The sequence below is a fragment of the Cervus canadensis genome, chromosome 25, assembly GCF_019320065.1.
Source record: "Cervus canadensis isolate Bull #8, Minnesota chromosome 25, ASM1932006v1, whole genome shotgun sequence".
NCBI classification, from domain to species: domain Eukaryota; kingdom Metazoa; phylum Chordata; class Mammalia; order Artiodactyla; family Cervidae; genus Cervus; species Cervus canadensis.
This window is the reverse complement of record NC_057410.1, coordinates 13,797,521-13,819,404: the sequence shown is the minus strand read 5'-3', so window position 1 is coordinate 13,819,404 and position 21,884 is coordinate 13,797,521. Positions and strand designations below refer to the sequence as shown.

At 35.6% G+C, this 21,884-nt stretch overlaps 1 protein-coding gene across 7 annotated transcripts in view; it reads right to left on the bottom strand.

The window, feature by feature from the left end:
• The window catches only part of CNOT2 (CCR4-NOT transcription complex subunit 2), a 124,508-nt gene that overhangs the window by 37,478 nt on the left and 65,146 nt on the right, over nt 1–21,884 (bottom strand). For 3 of the 7 annotated variants that reach the window (XM_043447153.1, XM_043447152.1, XM_043447155.1), the window contains one exon: nt 3,628–3,750. The exons of 2 other annotated variants lie outside the window; for them this stretch is intronic. In XM_043447153.1, the coding sequence (XP_043303088.1) occupies nt 3,628–3,750 (123 nt within the window). Of the gene's footprint in view, nt 1–3,627; nt 3,753–14,687; nt 14,745–21,884 lie in introns of those variants that run through there. 2 more of the 7 variants (XM_043447154.1, XM_043447158.1) reach the window with 2 other exon arrangements.

The following is a 21,884-nucleotide window of genomic DNA, read 5'->3' as shown; positions in this document are numbered from 1 at the left end:
ATATTTACTATTTGGTCTTTAAGTTTTGCATATAGCTATTCATTCAGTCCTTAAAAACACCCATGAGTCATGTATTACTGAGAAAACTCAGACACAGAGACTGAGCAACCTGCCTAAGGACACAGCTAGTAAACCATGTGACTGAGATATAAATTCATGATAAAGTAGAGTTTCCAGAGTCCACAGTCTCAATCAAAAAATAATAAAAGAGTTTTGGCAGGTAGCTGGTTATAAAATAAATATATATACATACCAACTATTCCATACATCAGTAAAAAGCAATTAGAAACATGAAAATGGCTACCATAAAACCCTACTTACTAAAGGGCATAAAGAGCAGAAATAAAGGAAACACACACTTCTGAAATAAGGTAAATACCAGTATAAATGTGTAATAGTCAAAAACACTGTTGTGAAGGATGTGAAAGATCTTACCTAAAGACATGAAAACTGCCTATAAAGCTACAGCAGTTCCACTATGTTGCAGTTCTTCCACAGAATCAGTATGATAAACAGAACAAGAGTTTAGGAATAGGCCAAACACATCAGATCTTAGTATATATTAAGGGAGAATTCCAATTAGCTTAAATGAATAGTCTAACTCAGGGGTGGGCAATTTACTGAATGCAGGCCAAATCCAGTACAGTGCTTATATTTGTAGGATGCATAAATTAAGAATGGTTTTCCATGTTTTAAATGGTTATATAAATACCTACATATTATCCTTTATTTACCCTCTAGGAGGAGGAAATGGCAACCCACTCCAGTATTCTTGCCTGGAGAGTCCCAGGGACAGAGGAGCCTGGTGGCATGCTGTCTGTGGGGTCGCACAGAGTCGGACACGACTGACGCGACTTAGCAGCAGGAGCAGCAGGCCCACAAAGCCTGAAATGTTTACTGTCTGGCTCTTTATGGAAAAGTCTTCTAACCTGTGACCTAAACTATAAAAAAATGTTTTGGGACAACTGAATACCAGATAGCCTTAGTGGGTATGGGCAGCAAGAAAGGCACCACAAATTCACACCTCTATCCAAAATACATTTCTAATGAAGTTATATGTGAAGAATTAAGTACAAAAGTGGTAGAAGAAAGTCATTGGGAAAAGTCTTCCGGAGGTATGACCTCAAATACAGAAATCGTTAAAACCATAAAGTCACACAAAACGTATGAGTCAAATGCAATAAAAATGATAAATATTCTTATATTAAAAAATAAAAAACAGCCTGAAAGCAAAAAACTGAAAAAGAAAAAATTGTGACAAATAACAGAAGGTTATAATCTTAATATACGGGAAACACTAACAAATAAATAAGACCTATCATTTCAACAGAGAAATAGAAAATGGCATAAAAGCAGTAATCCACAAAGGAAGAAATGAAAATGGCCAATTACACAGAAAAAAATATCACTGGGGGGTGTGTGTGTGTGTGTGTGTGTGTAAATTCAACAATATTTTAATGCACATTATGTTAAAACAATAAGTTTCTTTTGTCTACTGGCAAAATTTACAAGTAATAGGTGGTATTTTTAAGGGCACAGAGAGTGCTGATAGTAAAAATTGGTACAAACTTTCTAGTGAAAAATATGTCAATAAGGCTCAGAGATTCAACTAAATATATTTTTAAATAAAAATATTTGAAGTATAAAATCAAAAAGTTTAGCAGTAAATTACTCCCAGCTGGCATCATTACAGGTAATTTTTCCTCTCCTTGCTCCATGCTTATTTTCTAAAATTTGTGCAGTATCTCTGTACTGTTTTGTAATGAAAAAAGATTCAGCAATAGCAGAAATTCATAAGCAGCCCACAGTATTATTATTTCCATTTTCAGATGAGAAAACTAATAGGCAAAGCCAAGATCCAAACCCCTCTCTGTACTGTGTCAGAGCCCAAATCCTTAATCCCTATGTCTTACTACCTTCTTAATTAGTTTTTAAAAGAAGTTTTTCTGAAGCAAATCATTCTGTTATTTCTGGGACAAACAACTAATCTGTAGTAACCAACATATGCATATGCATGTGTATAATAATTCTGACTAAAAAGTTTTGACATACAATATTTCTGTTTCTCAGAAGACAGACATCTCTGTCATTCATTCTCTGCAAATGCTTTAAGAATTTCAGTTATTGTTACCATCTTTCTAAAAACCACTACTATATTGTAAAATAATTAGCCTCCAACTAATAAAAATAAATGAAAAAAAAAAAAAAATTTCAGTTAGACAGCTTCTTATCTTCCTCATCAGAATGAATGCTTTTCATCAATAAGCAATAGTGCACCATATTTTTGCATCAATCTTAACTTGTACTGTACAATCACAGTAACACACCACACAAATCAGTTTCTGCAATGATGCTACCGGAAAGACATCCCAAACTATTAACAATAATATCAAAACTTAACCTTAGAATTTTATGTAAAAAAATTTCAATTATAATTTACATCAAATAGCAAATAGCTAGAAAGGCAGGAAAATAACAGAAAATTAATCAGATGACACTATTCTGTGAGCTACTCAATTGCACAAAGAAAACTACCAAACACTGAATTTGAAGAGTCCTAATAATGTGTTTAACAGTTAGTTGCCAAAATGACACAACTGTCAAATAAACAAAAAGGAGTAACATCAAGATAGAAGAAAAAAAAAAAAAAAAAACCCATCAAAATTCTAGCTTAAAACTTGAGTAAGCCTATTTGTAAAATTCTAAAAGATATAGGAAGTAATTTACTAATGATTAACTTTAATGAAAAATGAGGGCATTTGTTATATATCTTAAAATTTTGTAAGTGTTTTAAAACATCAGTAAGAATCTCATTAGGTTAATACCTAGACTAAATTACTATACAGATAGGGAAATTAGGAATAACAAGTTTATAAAAGTTTGAAAGGGGAGGAAAAAGTTTGCCAAGTACAAAAGACAAGAATGCAACTGGTTTGACTACAGTATATAGTGTATAAGTTAAAGTAGCTTACCAGAAATTGAAAATAACAATGGAATTTATTTTAAAATACTTTATCAACTTGCTAATTATGGCTTGGCTATGTTCTAAATCCTTTCATTTCAAATGAGATTACTGAACTAATAACCTGCCAAAGCATTTAATCCATACTTCTTTAATATACACTCTTCCATGGTGTGAATACAGTTCTTCAATATTTTTCTACTGCAGCATCCCTACAGCCAAGAGAGAAGAGATGTCTTCCTATCTGAGGTCTAGGATTATAACCAGAATATTACACAGCAAAGTAAGTTTCACTGAAGCCTGCCATTAAAGTTTTAAATCTGTACAAATCAGCTTTCTGCTCTTTATAAAAGTGCTGTTTTAATAAGAAAACTTATTTCACAAATTTTAAAAATCAATGATCTAGAAGTAATATCATGTTTACCTCATGTCTTGAATACTTCCTAGCACAGTATTACCATATCCCAACTTGAGAAGCATACGACACTTTGTCTCCAGTTAGAATGTTAGAAAGTTCATCATTTTGATATCCCAAGGGCCTAGCACTGTGCCTAAAACAGAGTCACTCAACCAAAGATGGTACTCTGCAGTTCATATACTGCGTTCCAGGAATCAGAAAGAAACAGACATACACTATGTAAATACAGCTTAACCAGTTAACTTACATCTTTTTCTGACCGATGTGGAAACATAGAAGACTGGCTGTAGTACATGTTTTCGTCATGGTAGTCACTGTCGACCCCCTCTACAAACTTCTTTCTTGAAGCACCAAACATGCTGTTTGTCACCTAAACAAAAATATTACTTTCATCAAGAATAATATTTTGGAAAATGTCAAGCTTTACCTTACTCCTATGTAAAAAACATAAAATGAAGTATTGCTAAGATAAAGAAACAGGTCAACTAAAGATTAACGGGACAGGTGAGAAACTCGCGACTGTGTAGTAGTAAATGTTTACTTGCAGGTCCTGAAAGTAGGAGGAGAAACTTAAAGCTCTGTTGTATGCAAAGATTCCAGTTCCTTTAAAAGAAAAAAGGATCACTATTCTTGAAAAATGGCAACCCAAAATATTTTCCCATACAAAGATTTTTTAAAACATGTTTGGGTTTAACTATTCAAAATCTTCACATGCATCTTCAATATTATTCAATATGAATAATTATTATTCAGTACAAATAATCCTCAAGTATCTGAGGATTCTTATTCATATCCAGGAGTGTCTCTGACATCACTATATCTACTTTCTAAACTAGCTGTTTTGCAGAGTATATCATCTTCACTGATAAGCTAAGTTTATTGAGATAAAGCACTTTTTGAGCCCATGAATAGCATACTGGAAATTTTATCTCAAGTCACAAGCTCTCGCTCATGTTAACAGTAGGATAAATTTTTCATTCATCATCCTGGTGTAAATTTATGATCTTCACTAAATAACCTGCTTACTCTTGTGTTTTAAGTCTTTATCACATCCAACACTAGCAATTCTGAGCATTCATCACGGTAATTGCTAAATCTGTGTTTTCCCCCAACATGACCTCTATAAAAATTCCAAAACTGCCAGGTTATTTACTTAAGGTCAATGTGTCTATCCCTAGTAATACACTTTGTAATTCAAAGTCAACTGAAATGTCATGACAGGAGAGATTTGTAAAGACTTGAACACACAGTAACTACATGCTTTCACAAAAAAATTGGGGGAAAAATTAATCAAATTTGACATCCATCTGGTACACTATGAATAAGTGTATTTTTTTGCCACTGTAAGAATAAACAATTTCCTCTCATTTCAAAATAAAGACTGTAGTTATTACCATTTACCAGTAGATATGGTAAACTGATAGACTGCAGGCTTTAAAGCCCAAATGTGATGTGCAAGTCTGTTGAAATCACCCAAGCTATTTAATAATCACTTAATACTGGAAGTTCCTTGCTAAATTTGTAGGAAACTGAGATGCTATATATTTGTGTTTTCTCTCCCTCTGGCAAACACCCAGGGAGTCTGGGCAAATTTGGTATTGATGGAAGAGGAACATTTTTGTCTTCCTCTGTCTAGGCATTTTACATGTTTAGTTTTGCTTTCAAAAAAGTAAAACCTCTTTGCATAATATTCAGTTAGGTTCAGTTCAGTAGCTCAGTCGTGTCCGACTCTGCAACCCCATGGACTGCAGCATGCCATCACCAACTCCTGGATCTTGCTCAAACTCATGTCCATCAACTCTGTGATGCCATCCAACCATCTCATCCTCTGTCATCCCCTTCTCCTCCTGCCTTCAATCTTTCTCAGCATCAGGGTCTTTTCCAATGAGTCAGTTCTTTGCATCAGGTGGCCAAAGTACTGGAGCTTCAGCTTCAGCTTCAGTCCTTCCAACGAATATTCAGAACTGATTTCCTTTAGGATTGACTGGTTTGATCTCCTTGCAGTCCAAGGGACTCTCAAAAGTCTTCTCCAACACCACAGTTCAAAAGCATCAATTCTTCAGCACTCAGCTTTCTTTATAGTCCAACTCTCATCCATACATGACTACTGGAAAAACCATAGCTTTGACTAGACAGACCTTTGTTGGCAAAGTAATGTCTCTGCTTTTTAATATGCTGTCTAGGTTGGTCAGGGCTTTTCTTCCAAGAAGCAAGTGTCTTTTAATTTCTTGGCTGCAGTCACCGTCTACAGTGATTTGAGAGCCCAAGAAAATAAAGTCTGTCACTAAATTTCCACTGTTTCCCCATCTAGTTGCCATGAAGTGGTGGGACTTGATGCCATGATCTTTGTTTTTTGAATGCTGAGTTTTAAGCCAGCTTTTTCACTCTCTTCTTTCACTTTCATCAAGAGGCTCTTTAGCTCCTCTTCACTTTCTGCCATAAGGGTGGTGTCATCTGCATATCTGAGGTTATTGGTATTTCTCTCAGCAATCTTGATTCCAGCTTCTGCTTCATCCAGCCTGGCATTTCACATGATTATTCTACATATATGTTAAATAAGCAGGGTGACAATATACAGCCTTGATGTACTCCGTTTACAATCTGGAATCAGTCTATTGTAGAATGAAGTTTTTTATTCTGTACAATTAATTTCAGAATTCTAAGAATCTGTTAGTTGGCTTTTATGTTAAATGTTATATCAGAACTGTCAAAAGAAGAGTTCACTTTGCTCCATTTGAGTTAACCTATGTATGTAAAATTGATGAGAGATATCCTGGTACTCTCCTGAAATTTTTTTGAATTCTATAAGTTTCATGCCATTTTCTTGTGTTTTTCCTTTTTTAGAATTAGAACTCAGTAGTGACTGTGAATTAAATGTAGTAGTAAAGAGAATTAAATGTATCCTTAAGTTTCTCAAACCAAACCTTTTTAATCTCATGTGTAAAGAGTCTTAATTTGCAGATTATAAAGTGTTTTTTTCCACTGTCACTTTGCTGAAAAAAAACTCATTAAAAAAAAAAAAAAAAGTTCTTTTCCCTGTTAGGGGCTACTTAGGCAGTTGGTGGATATGTGTGTGGGATTCTAGCCCCTAAAATTACTTTCAGAGTTACAGAATAGCTTCATCAGGGAGTCTGCTGCCCAAAGAAGATTAAGTATGTTCTAACAAATTAATAGTTCCTTTAAAAATATCTTTCCATATTTCACACCTAAAGAGATTTATAGCCTAAAAACATACAACAAAGCAGAAGTTGTCTTCAGACTACAGTTCATATTTAGCTGAGTAGCTGTTGCTCAGACTTTAACAGGAAGTAGTAAGGTCAGCTAATTAAGCTATTAGGCCTGTACCCCAAAAATGTCGGTTCATGTCCTTCCCCAACTAATAAACCCAATCACCTTTATCATTATTTTATCAACTATAATACTAGGAACTATCATTGTTATAATTAGCTCCCATTGACTACTCATCTGAATTGGATTTGAAACCCAGGTTCAGTCCCTGGTTGGGGAACTAAAATCCTGCAAGCCACACAGTATGGCTTTAAAAAAAAAAAAAAGAAGAAGAGGATTTGGGGGGCAGTTTAAGAGTGACATAATTTGGCATATTTCCTGTAAGTATACATGTAATATGACTGCAGCTAAGCTGTAAGGAATGGACAAGAGGGGACAAGAGTGGAAGCAGGGAAACAGGTTGGTGAGAGATGATGGTGGCTCAGAATACAGTGATATGGTAGAAGTGATGGAGAAGTAGTTAAAGGGTGTATTCTGAGAGAGTGCTGACACTAATGAATATAAGAATGGATGGATATGAAAGGGTAAGATATTCACATTACCCCCTGGAAGAGAATAAGTAAGAATCAAAGGAACCTAGAAATCTACCTTTTATCAAAAGGGGTATGTCAACACTTGGCCAAAATGTATTAAAATTACTGGTTATACCATATATATTGAAGTCAACTCAGTAAACAAAAATTTTAAAAACTAATTTAAAAACAAAATCATGCTTCACTCTACGTTACATATAAAATTTGTTCAAAGATTTGGTACATATAATTTTCAGCTTTTTTCAAGCAAACATACAAAGGGTTTACATCCATTTTAACTGACCACCTTCTTCCTCAACTCTCATACCAGATATTTTAATAAAGGAGAAGCAAAAGTCAAGATTTCACCAAGAAAAATACATGAAATATGTATCTACCAAAAGCAATGTGTCTTAAGCCTTTTTGAACACAGATCTAAAACAGGTAACTAAGACATTTTTTATTTGCTTTGACTCCATAAGCACAAATCAGAATATATATAAATATACACACATACATACATATATATATTACATAGGTTAGCATACACTAATTCTATCAGCCTGACACTCCCTCCACTGCAAAAGAAAAAGAGAGAGCGAGTTGGCCTCAGAATGTAGTGACAGGAATTAAACTGAGAAGCAGAATAGAAGCACCAAGTTGGCTGATCTTCCCAGTAAACATCGTCATTACTTAATTAGGACTAGCCAAGAATTCCTAAGGTCTAACATTCCTAACAAATAACTATAATATTTCAAAGCCAAACACAGTAAGTCAAAATAATCACAGAAGAATTCACAGAACCTCAAACTCGAGATAATCTTAACCAACAAACAACTTCAAAGACTGGTAAAGTGGCCCCTGATCCAGGTGGGATGAATGGTAATTACAAAAGGGAAGGAATAAGAGAAAAGGCGTGGAGCTTTTTAAACGGTCACAGAAACAACACTAGGACAATTTACAAGTGAAACATATTTTTAAAAATAAAATTTAGATAGATAAGAAGCAGTAAAAAACAGACCATATCCAAGGCAGGACAGATGATGTTTAATCTTGCAGTTTTCTTTCACCAAGACCTCTGGAAGGAACTTACTCTAAAATCATTTACTGTCTATAATGCTGGAAATGTTGGCTCAGGCATGGAATCCTATTCCCAGGGAACAGAAACACAATCCATGGCAGAGTGGTCCTTTTCCTGATAGCAAACAAATGTAGTTTGATTTTGAAATCTATCTCACAAGGTTCCAGCAGCATATTTTAAAGTGCTGCTAGGACATTTCTACCTGAGGAGAAGCACATTTTAATCAACTTAATCAGTAATATTTAAAAATGACTTTCCAAGTTGTTCTCTCCTTTGTTCTGCATATCATCACTTTCTACCCATTCTTCACATGGCTTTCATGTTTTTTGCTGTTCTTCCTATCATCTTATTAGTTTAAGCTCTGGACTAGTTTTTTTTAGGCCCCTCACTGATCTCTCTTTACATTTCAATAAACATGCTAAGGGTTTACTATATGAATTATGTCAAAAACTGTGATAATGAACACAAAAACTGAGTAACAGCTCCAAGTCTTGAACAAGCTTACAGTCTAGCTAGGAAAAATACCTGTAAACAAAAAATTTTTCTATGAAAACCTGTATAGGTGCTTTGGGAACACAAATAAGGAACTATCTAACTTTAACTGAGGGAAACAGATTGAAAGATCTTATTATAAAGTAATATGTGAACATATGTTTAAATTTTTAATTTTTTTTTATTACAAAAAACACAGTGTGTGTGGGATGGGTGATGCAGCAAACTCTGGCATCAGAGACATCATGGATAAGTGCTCGGAAATGAGAGAAAGCCCAAGAAACAAAAAACTTTTAATATAGTCAACAAGGAGGATGCCTGGAAGGACAATGACAGGTGGTAAAGAAAAGTAAGTTAAATTCCACTGTCAGGTTAATAGGGCAAGCATACAGACAGGAAAATCAGGTATAAAAATCTCGGTGAAGACTTCCCTTAACCAATATTTTACTATGATGTCACATTCATAATCACTACACTGAATTTGTTACTTTCTTACTCTCATATTTCTTTTTAATTTTTCCTAAAGGATACAGACCAAGATTCCAGAGATCATGACCTTAACACATAATTCTGCTGTAGTAATTATCTCAAAATTCAACACAAACCTTATGCCTCAGCTTAATTTGGTTCCTCTTTGCTTTCTGCCATTAGAGTGGTAACATCCGCATATCTGAGGTTGTTGATGTTTCTCCCACCTATCTTGATTTCAGCTGTAATTCATCCAGTCGAGCATTTCTCATGATGTGCTCAGCATTTGGTTAAACTAACAAGGTGACAGCAGACAGCCCCGCTGTATTCCTTTCTCAATCTTGAACCAATCAGTTGTTCCACACAGGGTTCTAACTGTTGCTTCTTGACCTGCACACAGGTTTCTCAGGAGATAGGTAAGATGGTCTGGTATTCCCATCTCTCTAAGAACTTCCCACAGTTTGTCAGGATCCACACAAAGGCTCTAGCATAATTGATGAAACAGAGATAGATGTTTTTCTGAAATTCCCTTGCTTTCTCTATAATCCAGTGAATGTTGGCAAATTGATCTCTGGTTCCTCTTCCTTTTCTAAACCCAGCTTGGACATCTGGAAGTTCTTGGTTCGCATGATGCTGAAGCCTAGCATGCAAGATTTTAAGTATGGCTTTACTAGCATGGGAGACGAGTGCAACTGTCCAATGGTTAGTACATTCTTTGGTACTACTTTTCTCGGGGATTGGGATGAGGATTGCCCTTTTCCAATCCTGTCGCCACTGCTGGGTCTTCCAGATTTGCTGACATAATGAAAGAAAAAACCTTGATGGCATCATCCTTGAGGGATCTGAATAGTTCTGCTGGGATATCGTCACACCCACTAGTTTTACTAGTAGCAATGCTTCTTAAGGCCCTCCAGAATGTCTGACTCTGGGTGACTAACCATTAAGATCTTTTTTATACAGATCTTCTGTGTATTCCTTCCATCTCTTCTTGATCACCTCAGCGTCTATTAGTTCTCTGCCATTTTTATCCTTTACTGTGCCCATCTTTGGGTGGAATGCTCCCTGATGTTTCCAATTTTCCTTAAGAGCTCTCTAGTCTTTCCCCTTGTGTTGTTTTCTTCTATTATTAAGCACTGTTCATTGAGGAAGGCTTTCTTGTCTCTTCTGGCTATTTTTGGAACTCTGCCTTTAATTGGATGTACCTTTCCCTCTCTCCCTTGCTTTTCACTTCTCTTTGTTCTTCCGCTATTTGTAAAGCCTCCTCAGATAACCACTTTGCCTTCTTGCTTTTCTTTTTCTTTGGGATAGTTCCACCTCTGGACCTCTGCATAGGACAATACCTCTGCTTAGAATGCTCTTTCTCCCATTCTTTGAAACTCTCACACCAAATCAGGACCCTTGGTTTACACAGTCACTGAAAATACTTTATCATAACTATAATTACATAACTTTTATTGACCATTTACTATATGCCAGGAAATATATTCTAAATGCTTTAAAATGTATTTATATAATCTTCATAGTTTATTTAGTAGTAACTATGTAACATGCATGTAATCCTCATGTATTCACTTATTTAGTCTTCATTTTTAGATGAGGAAACTGAGAACTGCAGAAGTTGGGTAATTTGCCCAAGGTCATATATCTGATGCGTCCAAGGTTTTATATCTGATAAGTGCCAAAGAAGGGCCATGAACCCATACAATTTGCCAGAGTCCCCCATTTTAACCATGACAGTACACTGACCCTCAGACATACAACTAATAATTTAATGTGTGTATTCTCCCAAAACCATAAGCTTCATTATGGGAGAAGCAGGAAAGGGCAAAAGAGGGCGAGGGACTTCCTCTGCAGTAAACAACGGTAAGCAGAGGGCGCCACATCAAATGTGCGTGCAAGTCAAAAGGCCCCTTTATCAGAAGAGCGAGAACGAACTGACCGGAGGCGTGCGGGACAAAAGCTAGTCTCTATCAGACTGCTCTCACCTCTTTTAGAGAAAGAGACAAGTTTAAAATAAAATTACGCTTGAGAACATTACTACACCAATTAAAAAGTAATTACTGTTTCCTATTCTAAATTAATATTTTTACTTACTTTCAAAATATAATGAACATAATTGAATCATTCAAGGAATTAAAATGATCATTATAAAACTTTATATTTTTACTATAAGCTACTGAAATAGACACTGTAGCATTAAACAAGTAGAATACATTTACCGACTAGATTAAAATAAGAACAAATACCTAATGGCAACATTTTCTTGGGGATTGCATTTCTAAAGTAGCTAGGAGTTTTACTGTTAACATGCTGATACCTGTGACCCACCACAAAATTAACTATTTAACAATATTAAAGTATGAAGACTTTTCTATAGACAACAAATTTTCACCTTTAGCAACAGAGTCTGTACTCATCTTATATTATAAAGGATAAAGAGAGCCAAGTATAGGTAGTGGGTGTGAGTAACAAGACTGTTTTTCACTCCTGCTTCCCTAATGGAGACTTTACTAATTCACTCTGATTGCTGAACACAATTTGACTTCTAGCCTATTTTGCCCTCCCAATTTCATATTCACTATCAGAAAACATTTCACACACATGCATATAGACTGAAGTTCTTTGTTATCTATAAAGTAGGCAGAAAATTAATTTAAAAAAACACAGTCAATTGCAATTAACATTTATCTGCCTTTACCAACGTGTACTAAACCAAACTGAACCAATCACAAGAAGCTAAGATATCTGAAATCTACTTATCTTCAATACTGGCCTTCAGGAAAAGTTGACAGGTCAAATCCATTAAGACACTGCCCAAATTCTATGAAACCAGAATACTGTGCACCTACATCAAATATATACTACCACCTAGAAATATTTATAACCCAAGGAACTTCTGTTCTAGTGGTATTTTTTGGTAATAGGATTCTGAGCTACCAATCCTACTTCACAACTGTAGTAAATAATACTAATTTTCATTCCTCAAAAACAGTAAAAAAACAATTGAAATGGGATTAGATAAAAGGAGAGTGAGGCACTAACTTTGGGGGAAAAAAACCTAGCTTCTCAAAGAACAAAGAATTTAAAATCTGGAAGTCTTTAGGAAAAAAACAAATGATCTTTCCTTCTATTAAAAAAAACTAAACTACTCTCAAAGTCCTACTAGCTCTAGAACACTGTGACTTGATACTATAATATAAATAATGTATAATGAATAGTTTAATAATCTGCTCAGGATGGATCCAAGAAAAGTGAAGATTTAGATAAATTATAAATTGATAATTTCTAAAATCATCAACTTGAATTGATATGGAAATAAATAAAAGCAATTCACTTCACAGTTTTAGTAAATGCAAAAGGCCTGATAAATGAGCAATAAAAGCCTTAATGAATTCTGAAAAGGTAGCACAGGAAACTGGCTGGAAACGTGATTCAGCAGAAAACCAGAGACTTATATGAACATATCCACAATCATTATCTTGGAGAGTGTTAAACATTCTGGCACAAGATTTTTTACAGGGGTTACAGGAATACTTTGTAAGAGGTGCCATCCCCCACAAACCAGAGCAGCTCACATTCCATAGAAAGACAGACAGGGCGTCAAGGGGAGATGGAGACACATCACTCTTCCTAATCCAACACCTGTTACTGAAAGCTGGTATCTGAAGCTGCCTTACTGAGATGACATTCCCATGTCTGGTATGTACACCATACCTTAAGATGTGCCCCTCCCCCAAATCTACAAAGTCTGTAAGTATTACCAAAAAGTCTATAAATGCTTCTATCAGTCTGACTTTGATCTAGGGTGGATATGTTGTGCATGTTTCAACTTGAAGAAAAACAGATTTTGTGGTTTTCCAAAATCTTAGTCGCTTGTATCAATATGCCTCATACAGATTCAAACCATCAACATATAAGCTTTAAAAGATAATTGTATCATCCTAAAATCAAAACTCTTCAATTACTCAAAAAGTGCTAACCAATTAAAACAAACCACACAATCATATATTAACTAAAGAACCAACTATAATTGGGATGCCTTACCAGCAATAAGATTTGAGAACTCACACAATATGGACTAAAATTAAAATAAGCATTATTTTATCCTTGAATACAACTGGAAGAACATATAACAGTAACCCTGTTAAGTTCAGAATATAAAACAAATATGTAGGAAAATTTCAAAATGAAGGTAGATATCTTAAACCAATGTTAAACACGGGGTCGGAGGTAGGGAGCTCTAATAAAGGGGAGAGGAAGAGAATTCAAAAGATACTGGACATATGGTCTGCTTTGCTGGGAGATATGGATGTCTATAAGCCTCCTAGCAGATTTAAGAAACCCTGAAACTTGAGATAAACTGTTGAGGATTCTGTATTTCAAGACCCTGCTCTGAGATGCAAAATGCCAAATACTTGGTGCTCCACCCTTTTTAAACCTGACACACTTTCTTTGAAGAAATGTTAGCAATCACAGGCCAAATTAATTCCATTTTTCCTGGGTATAATTTTGCATGTCTTAGTATGTGCAAAAGAATTTAGAAATCACGTGAATAAAAATCATGTGGTATAGATATGAGAGAATTAAAGAACAATTTCTGAAGGCTTTCTGAGAAGCAAAAGCCTAAAATGATAATAAAGTGCAGATCCAGGGCTATACTGCCACAGAACTATTTCTAAAATGTATGTATTAAGAAAAAACCTGCATTGTTAGATCATGATTTTAGATACAAGACAGAAAAGTAGAGAATGTCAAGAGTGTTAGCATTTTATACACACACACACACACACACACACACACACAATTTGGTGAACTTGCTCACTCAAGTGTTGGCTAAACTTTGTACCAAGTATTGTGCTGCTTCTATACTTATTTTTATTAACCTCAAACCTAGAGATAGGTAGAAAAGTTTCAGTTTTCCTGTCTAGATTTCAAGGAAAAAGATGTTTCAAGTTTCTATTCCTGCAAATTTTAAAAATATATAGCTACCTGACTAAAACTTTGGGAAAGGGAAGGACAGCATGCCTACAGCTACCAGAAGGAAACTAAAATTTGCCTCCTTCTGATACCAAGCTAAACATGGCAAAATTTTAACTCTGTGGATTTATGCTTTCCCTGACTTCTCTTAGCTTCTTTTCTGAAAACCAGTTTTTTTAGTCCTGCAATACTTTGTGGAGAATATGAAGTTTAAAACAATCTAACACCCTTCCTTTGCATTATAATATTTATGACTTATTCAGTTAAAGGTTTTCCCTCTTTCACATCCAATAAGAAAAAGTTATTTCTTAGAATTCATTAGGATTTTATTTAATAATTTATGAGGTAATTTTATGAAAAATAATTTATAAGAAGCATCGTATTTTTAAACTAACAAAATGACTCACTGGTAAGATGGCCCAACACCCACCCCTAAAATATTGCTGACAGTACCATTTATTCCCCCAGCCTTTCCCACCACATACTTACCTGTGCAACTTCTTTCAACATTTGCTACTCTGGGGATTGAAAGCTCAGAGCCGGAGGCTGAAGTGAAGAAGGAAAGGTTGGAGGGTGAGCCACGGCGCCAGCCCCACACTAGGAGCTCCCCTGAGACACTACAGCAGGGTTGACACCATAGCTCTGAAGCTCAAACTCCAGCAAACGATAAGAAAGGAGTCCAACCAGAACATGATAAACGATGGGGTTCTTCTGCTCTTTGAAAAATAAGGAAATCATGCTATAAAGATCTGAATGTCCAGTTTCAACATTATGACTCCCTGTTCACATCTTGATTATTCCCCAACCCCAGATTCACCTCTCAGACTGATTCAAAGTGCTCATCAAAACAGGGTGGGAGGCAAAGTCCTACAAAGCTGTACACAGAAAATGAGGATGGGGCTTACCTGGCCAGCATAAAAACGTCCAAGACAATATGTTAAAATACTTTGCCTACCTGCCCCTTGAATACTTTCTTGCTCTCCTAAGTGTTCAACATTTAAGGCTCTCAAACACGTTAATATTAACACCATCAACTAGCAAAATGACAGCCGGGCTACTTAGATGTATTTAAATTCCTAAAAGTAGCCTATGGCTGATTCATATCAATGTATGACCAAAAAAAAAAAAAAAAAAACTAGCCTAGTGACCTTTTTAAAACCCAAGGATAACGTTTGGTATAAGGATACTCCTTGGAGGAATTTCCTGGCAGTCCAGTGTTTAAGGAGTCTGACTTCGACGGCTGGGGCCCCAGTTCTATCTCTAGTTGTAGAACTAAGATTTTATAAGTTGTGCAGAGTGGCAAAAAAGAAAAAATTCCTGGGAGGGCACTAAGTTCTTAAAAGTGTTCCACTCTGATAAAAGCAAATATGGACCCCCTTAACTAATACAACTCTAATCAAACTAGATGATAAAAATTAGACTTTTAGAGAAATAAATCTAAATATAGGACTTAAATGTGACTTTATGAGAATATGAATCCTCATTTTATAATACTGAAAGTAAACTATCAATTCAAAGGAAACTAGATTCTGATTATTATGACTAATAAAGCTAATAAAAGATGTTTATTTCAGTTATTTAAAGATAACACCTATTTAGTAACATAAATATTACTGAAGGTGGCAAATACTATAAAACCGTAAACTAGGAAATGGCAACACACTCCAGTATTTTTGCCTAGGGAACACCATGGACAAAAGAGCCTGGGGGGTAAAACAAACAAACAAACAAACCAAAACTGTAGACTAAATTCACTGAAGTATCAGAATCCCAAATTATTTTATATGAAACAATTAAAAATGAAAAGTATCCCTTTAGCAAGGGAACACAGGGCCTTTAAAATACTTCTAAACAGCTTGCCATATAAATTAATTCAATAAACATTATTCAGTAAACATCTACTATGTGCTAAATATTTACATTTATACCCTTATATACTTTATCCATTAGATGCTCAGAACAGAGAACATCATAAATCAAAGTGAGTAAAGAAGAAAACACATTTATAGTGCTCCTCTACTACTCTGGCCTCCAGGCCTTAAGTGAACTTGCCCTTCATCACCTCTAACCTCCCACCATTCCTGCCACACTGCCCTGCTCCCCTTGATATTTCTCAAACTCAAAGGGCATACTCCTGACTTTAGGCTTTTGTATTTGTATACTCCAGGAAAGCTTTCTTCTTAGGTAGCTACATGGCTTCGGCTCATTTTACTTCGGATACTGAGCCATCCTAGTGAGGACTTCACTGTCTATTCTATTTTAGATTATACTACCCCTTGCCCTAATCCCTTAGCACCCTTTACCCCTTTTCCTATATATGTCAACATACAACATACAATGCATTTTACCTATTTTATTTAATGTCTTCCTATGCTCTAAAACATCAGCTCCCTGAGAACAGAATTTATTTTTGTCTCTTTGTTCACCCGTGTCTCCACAGAATCTCGAACAGTGCCTGGCACTGAATAGGCCTTTAACATGCACGTGTCCTCCTCTTACTCCACACATGCTGTTACCTGTGTTATTTGACAGGAACCCATCAATGCAGTGCTTACAGCACATGTGAAAATTTTATGAGGACAACAATTATTTTAAAAAGTAATGGAATTATGTAAAAAATTAATTTTTATATTTCTGAAACATATGAATAAAACTGTTTTATGCATTTTTCCACTGAAATTGACAACCACTTCCAAAATACCTAATAGACACCTTCAGTGGTTAGAATGCCATACCATGAGAAGTAAATAAAAATTTCAGGATTTAAAATTATTTTTCTATTTCTTAAACTTTTTCTCAAGTTAGACTGTCTTAAAAAAAGTTGTTTCATGAGTATTTCAGATTTATCAGTTTAATACGATGAGACAATACACATCTCTTCTCTAGCAAAAAAAAAAAACAAAAAAACCCCCTAGAAGAATTATACTACTCAGAGCCACTGGGTTGCACTGTAGTCCATGGGAATGTATACTCCTTAAAGTTAGCTGAACCATTTACTGCTAGAACAGTCTAACACAGTGGGCTTGGTACAAACATGCACTAACATGTACTGAGTGTTTACTAAATGGTAAGTACTGCTCAAAGCACTTTATACATATTACCTCACTTAATCATAACAAAACCTCTATAAGATGTACTTTTACCTCATATTGAGGCACAGAAGGGTAGGGTCTACATACTCTCATCAGACTGAAAATATTTCTCTATCACAGTTATTATGAATACCCAGTTCTTGCAACCCCAATAAGATATGAAAGGCTTATTTACCAGAAAAACCCAAGTGGAGAGACTCCAAATTTTAGAAGTTAGCCAAAGTACAGGTAAGGGTGAGGCACTGGCTTGAAAACTGAGAGATGAAGACCCACATTCTGAACTGTGGGATCTTCAGCTTTCTTTCCTTGACTTGCTTACAGAACACTGTCAGATATAAGAATCATCCCGTCCACTGTACCTTGATACTACCTGTGGAGAAACTGAACTGCTGCAGAGAAACAAATGTCACACACTAACAAAGTGAGGTCCTTCTCAATGAAAAGGCTAACTCAACTACATGTGTTTTTTTTTTCAACTACATGTTAACACACTGTCCACAAACACCATAATCACTTTACTTTTTTAGAAATAATTTCAGACTCACAAAAGAGCTGTAAAAATTGGACAGAGTTCCCATATGCCCCATTTTCTTCCAGTGGTAGCATCTTGTTAGGACAAGTATCAAAACTAAGAAATTAGCTATTAACTAACTTCACACAGATTTCACCAGTTTCCCACTAACTTCCTTTTTCTGTACCACGGTAGACATTATATTTAGCTTTATGCTTCCTTACTCTTCTGCAACCTCAGACTTTACGTCAGTCTTTCACAACACTGATGTCTTCAGTCATACCAGTGTAGCTACACTACAGAATGTCCTGCAACTTGGGTAGGTCTGATATTTGGTCATGACTAGATTGACGTCATACATTTTTTTTTTATTTTTTTTGTTTTTTTTTATTAGTTGGAGGCTAATTACTTCACAACATTTCAGTGGGTTTTGTCATACATTGATATGAATCAGCCATAGATTTACACGTATTCCCCATCCCGATCCCCCCTCCCACCCCCCTCTCCACCCGATTCCTCTGGGTCTTCCCAGTGCACCAGGCCCGAGCACTTGTCTCATGCATCCCACCTGGGCTGGTGATCTGTTTCACCATAGATAGTATACATGCTGTTCTTTTGAAATATCCCACCCTCACCTTCTCCCACAGAGTTCAAAAGTCTGTTCTGTATTTCTGTGTCTCTTTTTCTGTTTTGCATATAGGGTTATCGTTACCATCTTTCTAAATTCCATATATATGTGTTAGTATGGCTGTAATGTTCTTTATCTTTCTGGCTTACTTCACTCTGTATAATGGGCTCCAGTTTCATCCGTCTCATTAGAACTCATTCAAATGATTTCTTTTTAATGGCTGAGTAATATTCCATGGTGTATATTTACCACAGCTTCCTTATCCATTCGTCTGCTGATGGGCATCTAGGTTGCTTCCATGTCCTGGCTATTATAAACAGTGCTGCGATGAACACTGGGGTGCACGTGTCTCTTTCAGATCTGGTTTCCTCAGTGTGTATGCCCAGAAGTGGGATTGCTGGGTCATATGGCAGTTCTATTTCCAGTTTTTTAAGAAATCTCCACACTGTTTTCCATAGCGGCTGTACTGTTTGCATTCCCACCAACAGTGTAAGAGGGTTCCCTTTTCTCCACACCCTCTCCAGCATTTATTGCTTGTAGACTTTTGGATAGCAGCCATCCTGACTGGCGTGTAATGGTACCTGATTGTGGTTTTGATTTGCATTTCTCTGATAATGAGTGATGTTGAGCATCTTTTAATGTGTTTGTTAGCCATCTGTATGTCTTCTTTGGAGAAATGTCTGTTTAGTTCTTTGGCCCATTTTTTGATTGGGTCATTTATTTTTCTGGAATTGAGCTGCAGGAGTTGCTTGTATATTTTTGAGATTAATCCTTTGTCTGTTTCTTCATTGGCTATTATTTTCTCCCAATCTGACGGCTGTCTTTTCACCTTACTTATAGTTTCTTTTGTAGTGCAAAAGCTTTTAAGTTTCATTAGATCCCATTTGTTTAGTTTTGCTTTTATTTCCAATATTCTGGGAGGTGGGTCATAGAGGATCTTGCTGTGATTTATGTCGGACAGTGTTTTGCCTATGTTCTCCTCTAGGAGTTTTATAGTTTCTGGTCTTACATTTAGATCTTTAATCCATTTTGAGTTTATTTTTGTGTATGGTGTTAGAAAGTGTTCTAGTTTCATTCTTTTACAAGTGGTTGACCAGTTTTCCCAGCACCACTTGTTAAAGAGGTTGTCTTTTTTCCATTGTATATCCTTGCCTCCTTTGTCAAAGATAAGGTGTCCATAGGTTCGTGGATTTATCTCTGGGCTTTCTATTCTGTTCCATTGATCTATATTTCTGTCTTTGTGCCAGTACCATACTGTCTTGATGACTGTGGCTTTGTAGTAGAGTCTGAAGTCAGGCAGGTTGATTCCTCCAGTTCCATTCTTCTTTCTCAAGATTACTTTGGCTATTCGAGGTTTTTTGTATTTCCATACAAATTGTGAAATTATTTGTTCTAGTTCTGTGAAAAATACCGTTGGTAGTTTGATAGGGATTGCATTGAATCTATAGATTGCTTTGGGTAGAATAGCCATTTTGACAATATTGATTCTTCCAATCCATGAGCACGGTATGTTTCTCCATCTGTTTGTGTCCTCTTTGATTTCTTTCATCAGTGTTTTATAGTTTTCTATGTATAGGTCTTTTGTTTCTTTAGGTATACTCCTAATATACTCCTAAGTATTTTATTCTTTTTGTTGCAATGGTGAATGGTATTGTTTCCTTAATTACTCTTTCTGTTTTTTCATTGTTAGTATATAGGAATGCAAGGGATTTCTGTGTGTTAATTTTATATCCTGCAACTTTACTATATTCATTGATTAGCTCTAGTAATTTTCTGGTAGAGTCTTTAGGTTTTCTATGTAGAGGATCATGTCATCTGCAAACAGTGAGAGTTTCACTTCTTCTTTTCCTATGTGGATTCCTTTTACTTCTTTTTCTGCTCTGATTGCTGTGGCCAAAACTTCCAACACTATGTTGAATAGTAGTGGTGAGAGTGGGCACCCTTGTCTTGTTCCTGATTTTCAGGGGAAATGCTTTCAATTTTTCACCATTGAGGGTGATGCTTGCTGTGGGTTTGTCATATATAGCTTTTATTATGTTGAGGTATGTTCCTTCTATTCCTGCTTTCTGGAGAGTTTTAATCATAAATGGGTGTTGAATTTTGTCAAAGGCTTTCTCTGCATCTATTGAGATAATCATATGGTTTTTATCTTTCAATTTGTTAATGTGGTGTATTACATTGATTGATTTGCGGATATTAAAGAATCCTTGCATTCCTGGGATAAAGCCCACTTGGTCATGGTGTATGATTTTTTTTTAATATGTTGTTGGATTCTGTTTGCTAGAATTTTGTTAAGGATTTTTGCATCTATGTTCATCAGTGATATTGGCCTGTAGTTTTCTTTTTTTGTGGCATCTTTGTCTGGTTTTGGAATTAGGGTGATGGTGGCCTCATAGAATGAGTTTGGAAGCTTACTTTCATCTGCAATTTTCTGGAAGAGTTTGAGTAAGATAGGTGTTAGCTCTTCTCTAAATTTTTGGTAGAATTCAGCTGTGAAGCCATCTGGTCCTGGGCTTTTGTTTGCTGGAAGATTTTTGATTACAGTTTCGATTTCCTTGCCTGTGATGGGTCTGTTAGGATCTTCTATTTCTTCCTGGTTCAGTTTTGGAAAGTTATACTTTTCTAAGAATTTGTCCATTTCATCCAAGTTGTCCATTTTATTGGCATAGAGCTGCTGGTAGTAGTCTCTTATGATCCTTTGTATTTCAGTGTTGTCTGTTGTGATCTCTCCATTTTCATTTCTAATTTTGTTAATTTGGTTCTTCTCCCTTTGTTTCTTAATGAGTCTTGCTAATGGTTTGCCAATTTTGTTTATTTTTTCAAAAAACCAGCTTTTAGCTTTGTTGATTTTTGCTATGGTCTCTTTAGTTTCTTTTGCATTTATTTCTGCCCTGATTTTTAAGATTTCTTTCCTTCTGCTAACCCTGGGGTTCTTCGTTTCTTCCTTCTCTAATTGCTTTAGGTGTAGAGTTAGGTTATTTATTTGGCTTTTTTCTTGTTTCTTCATGTGAGCCTGTAATGCTATGAACCTTCCCTTAAGCACTGCTTTTACAGTGTCCCATAGGTTTTGGGTTGTTGTGTTTTCATTTTCATTCATTTCTATGCATATTTTGATTTCTTTTTTGATTTCTTCTATGATTTGTTGGTTATTCAGAAGCGTGTTATTTAGCCTCCATATGTTTGAATTTTTAACAATTTTTTCCTGTAATTGAGATCTAATCTTACTGCACTGTGGTCAGAAAAGATGACTGGAATGATTTCAATTTTTTTGAATTTTCCAAGACCAGATTTATGGCCCAGGATGTGATCTATTCTGGAGAAGGTTCCGTGTGCACTTGAGAAAAAGGTGAAGCTGATTGTTTTGGGGTGAAATGTCCTATAGATATCAATTAAGTCTAGCTGGTCCATGTCAAGCTACTTCTTAACTTCAAGGAGGAATAGATAGGTAGGGGTAG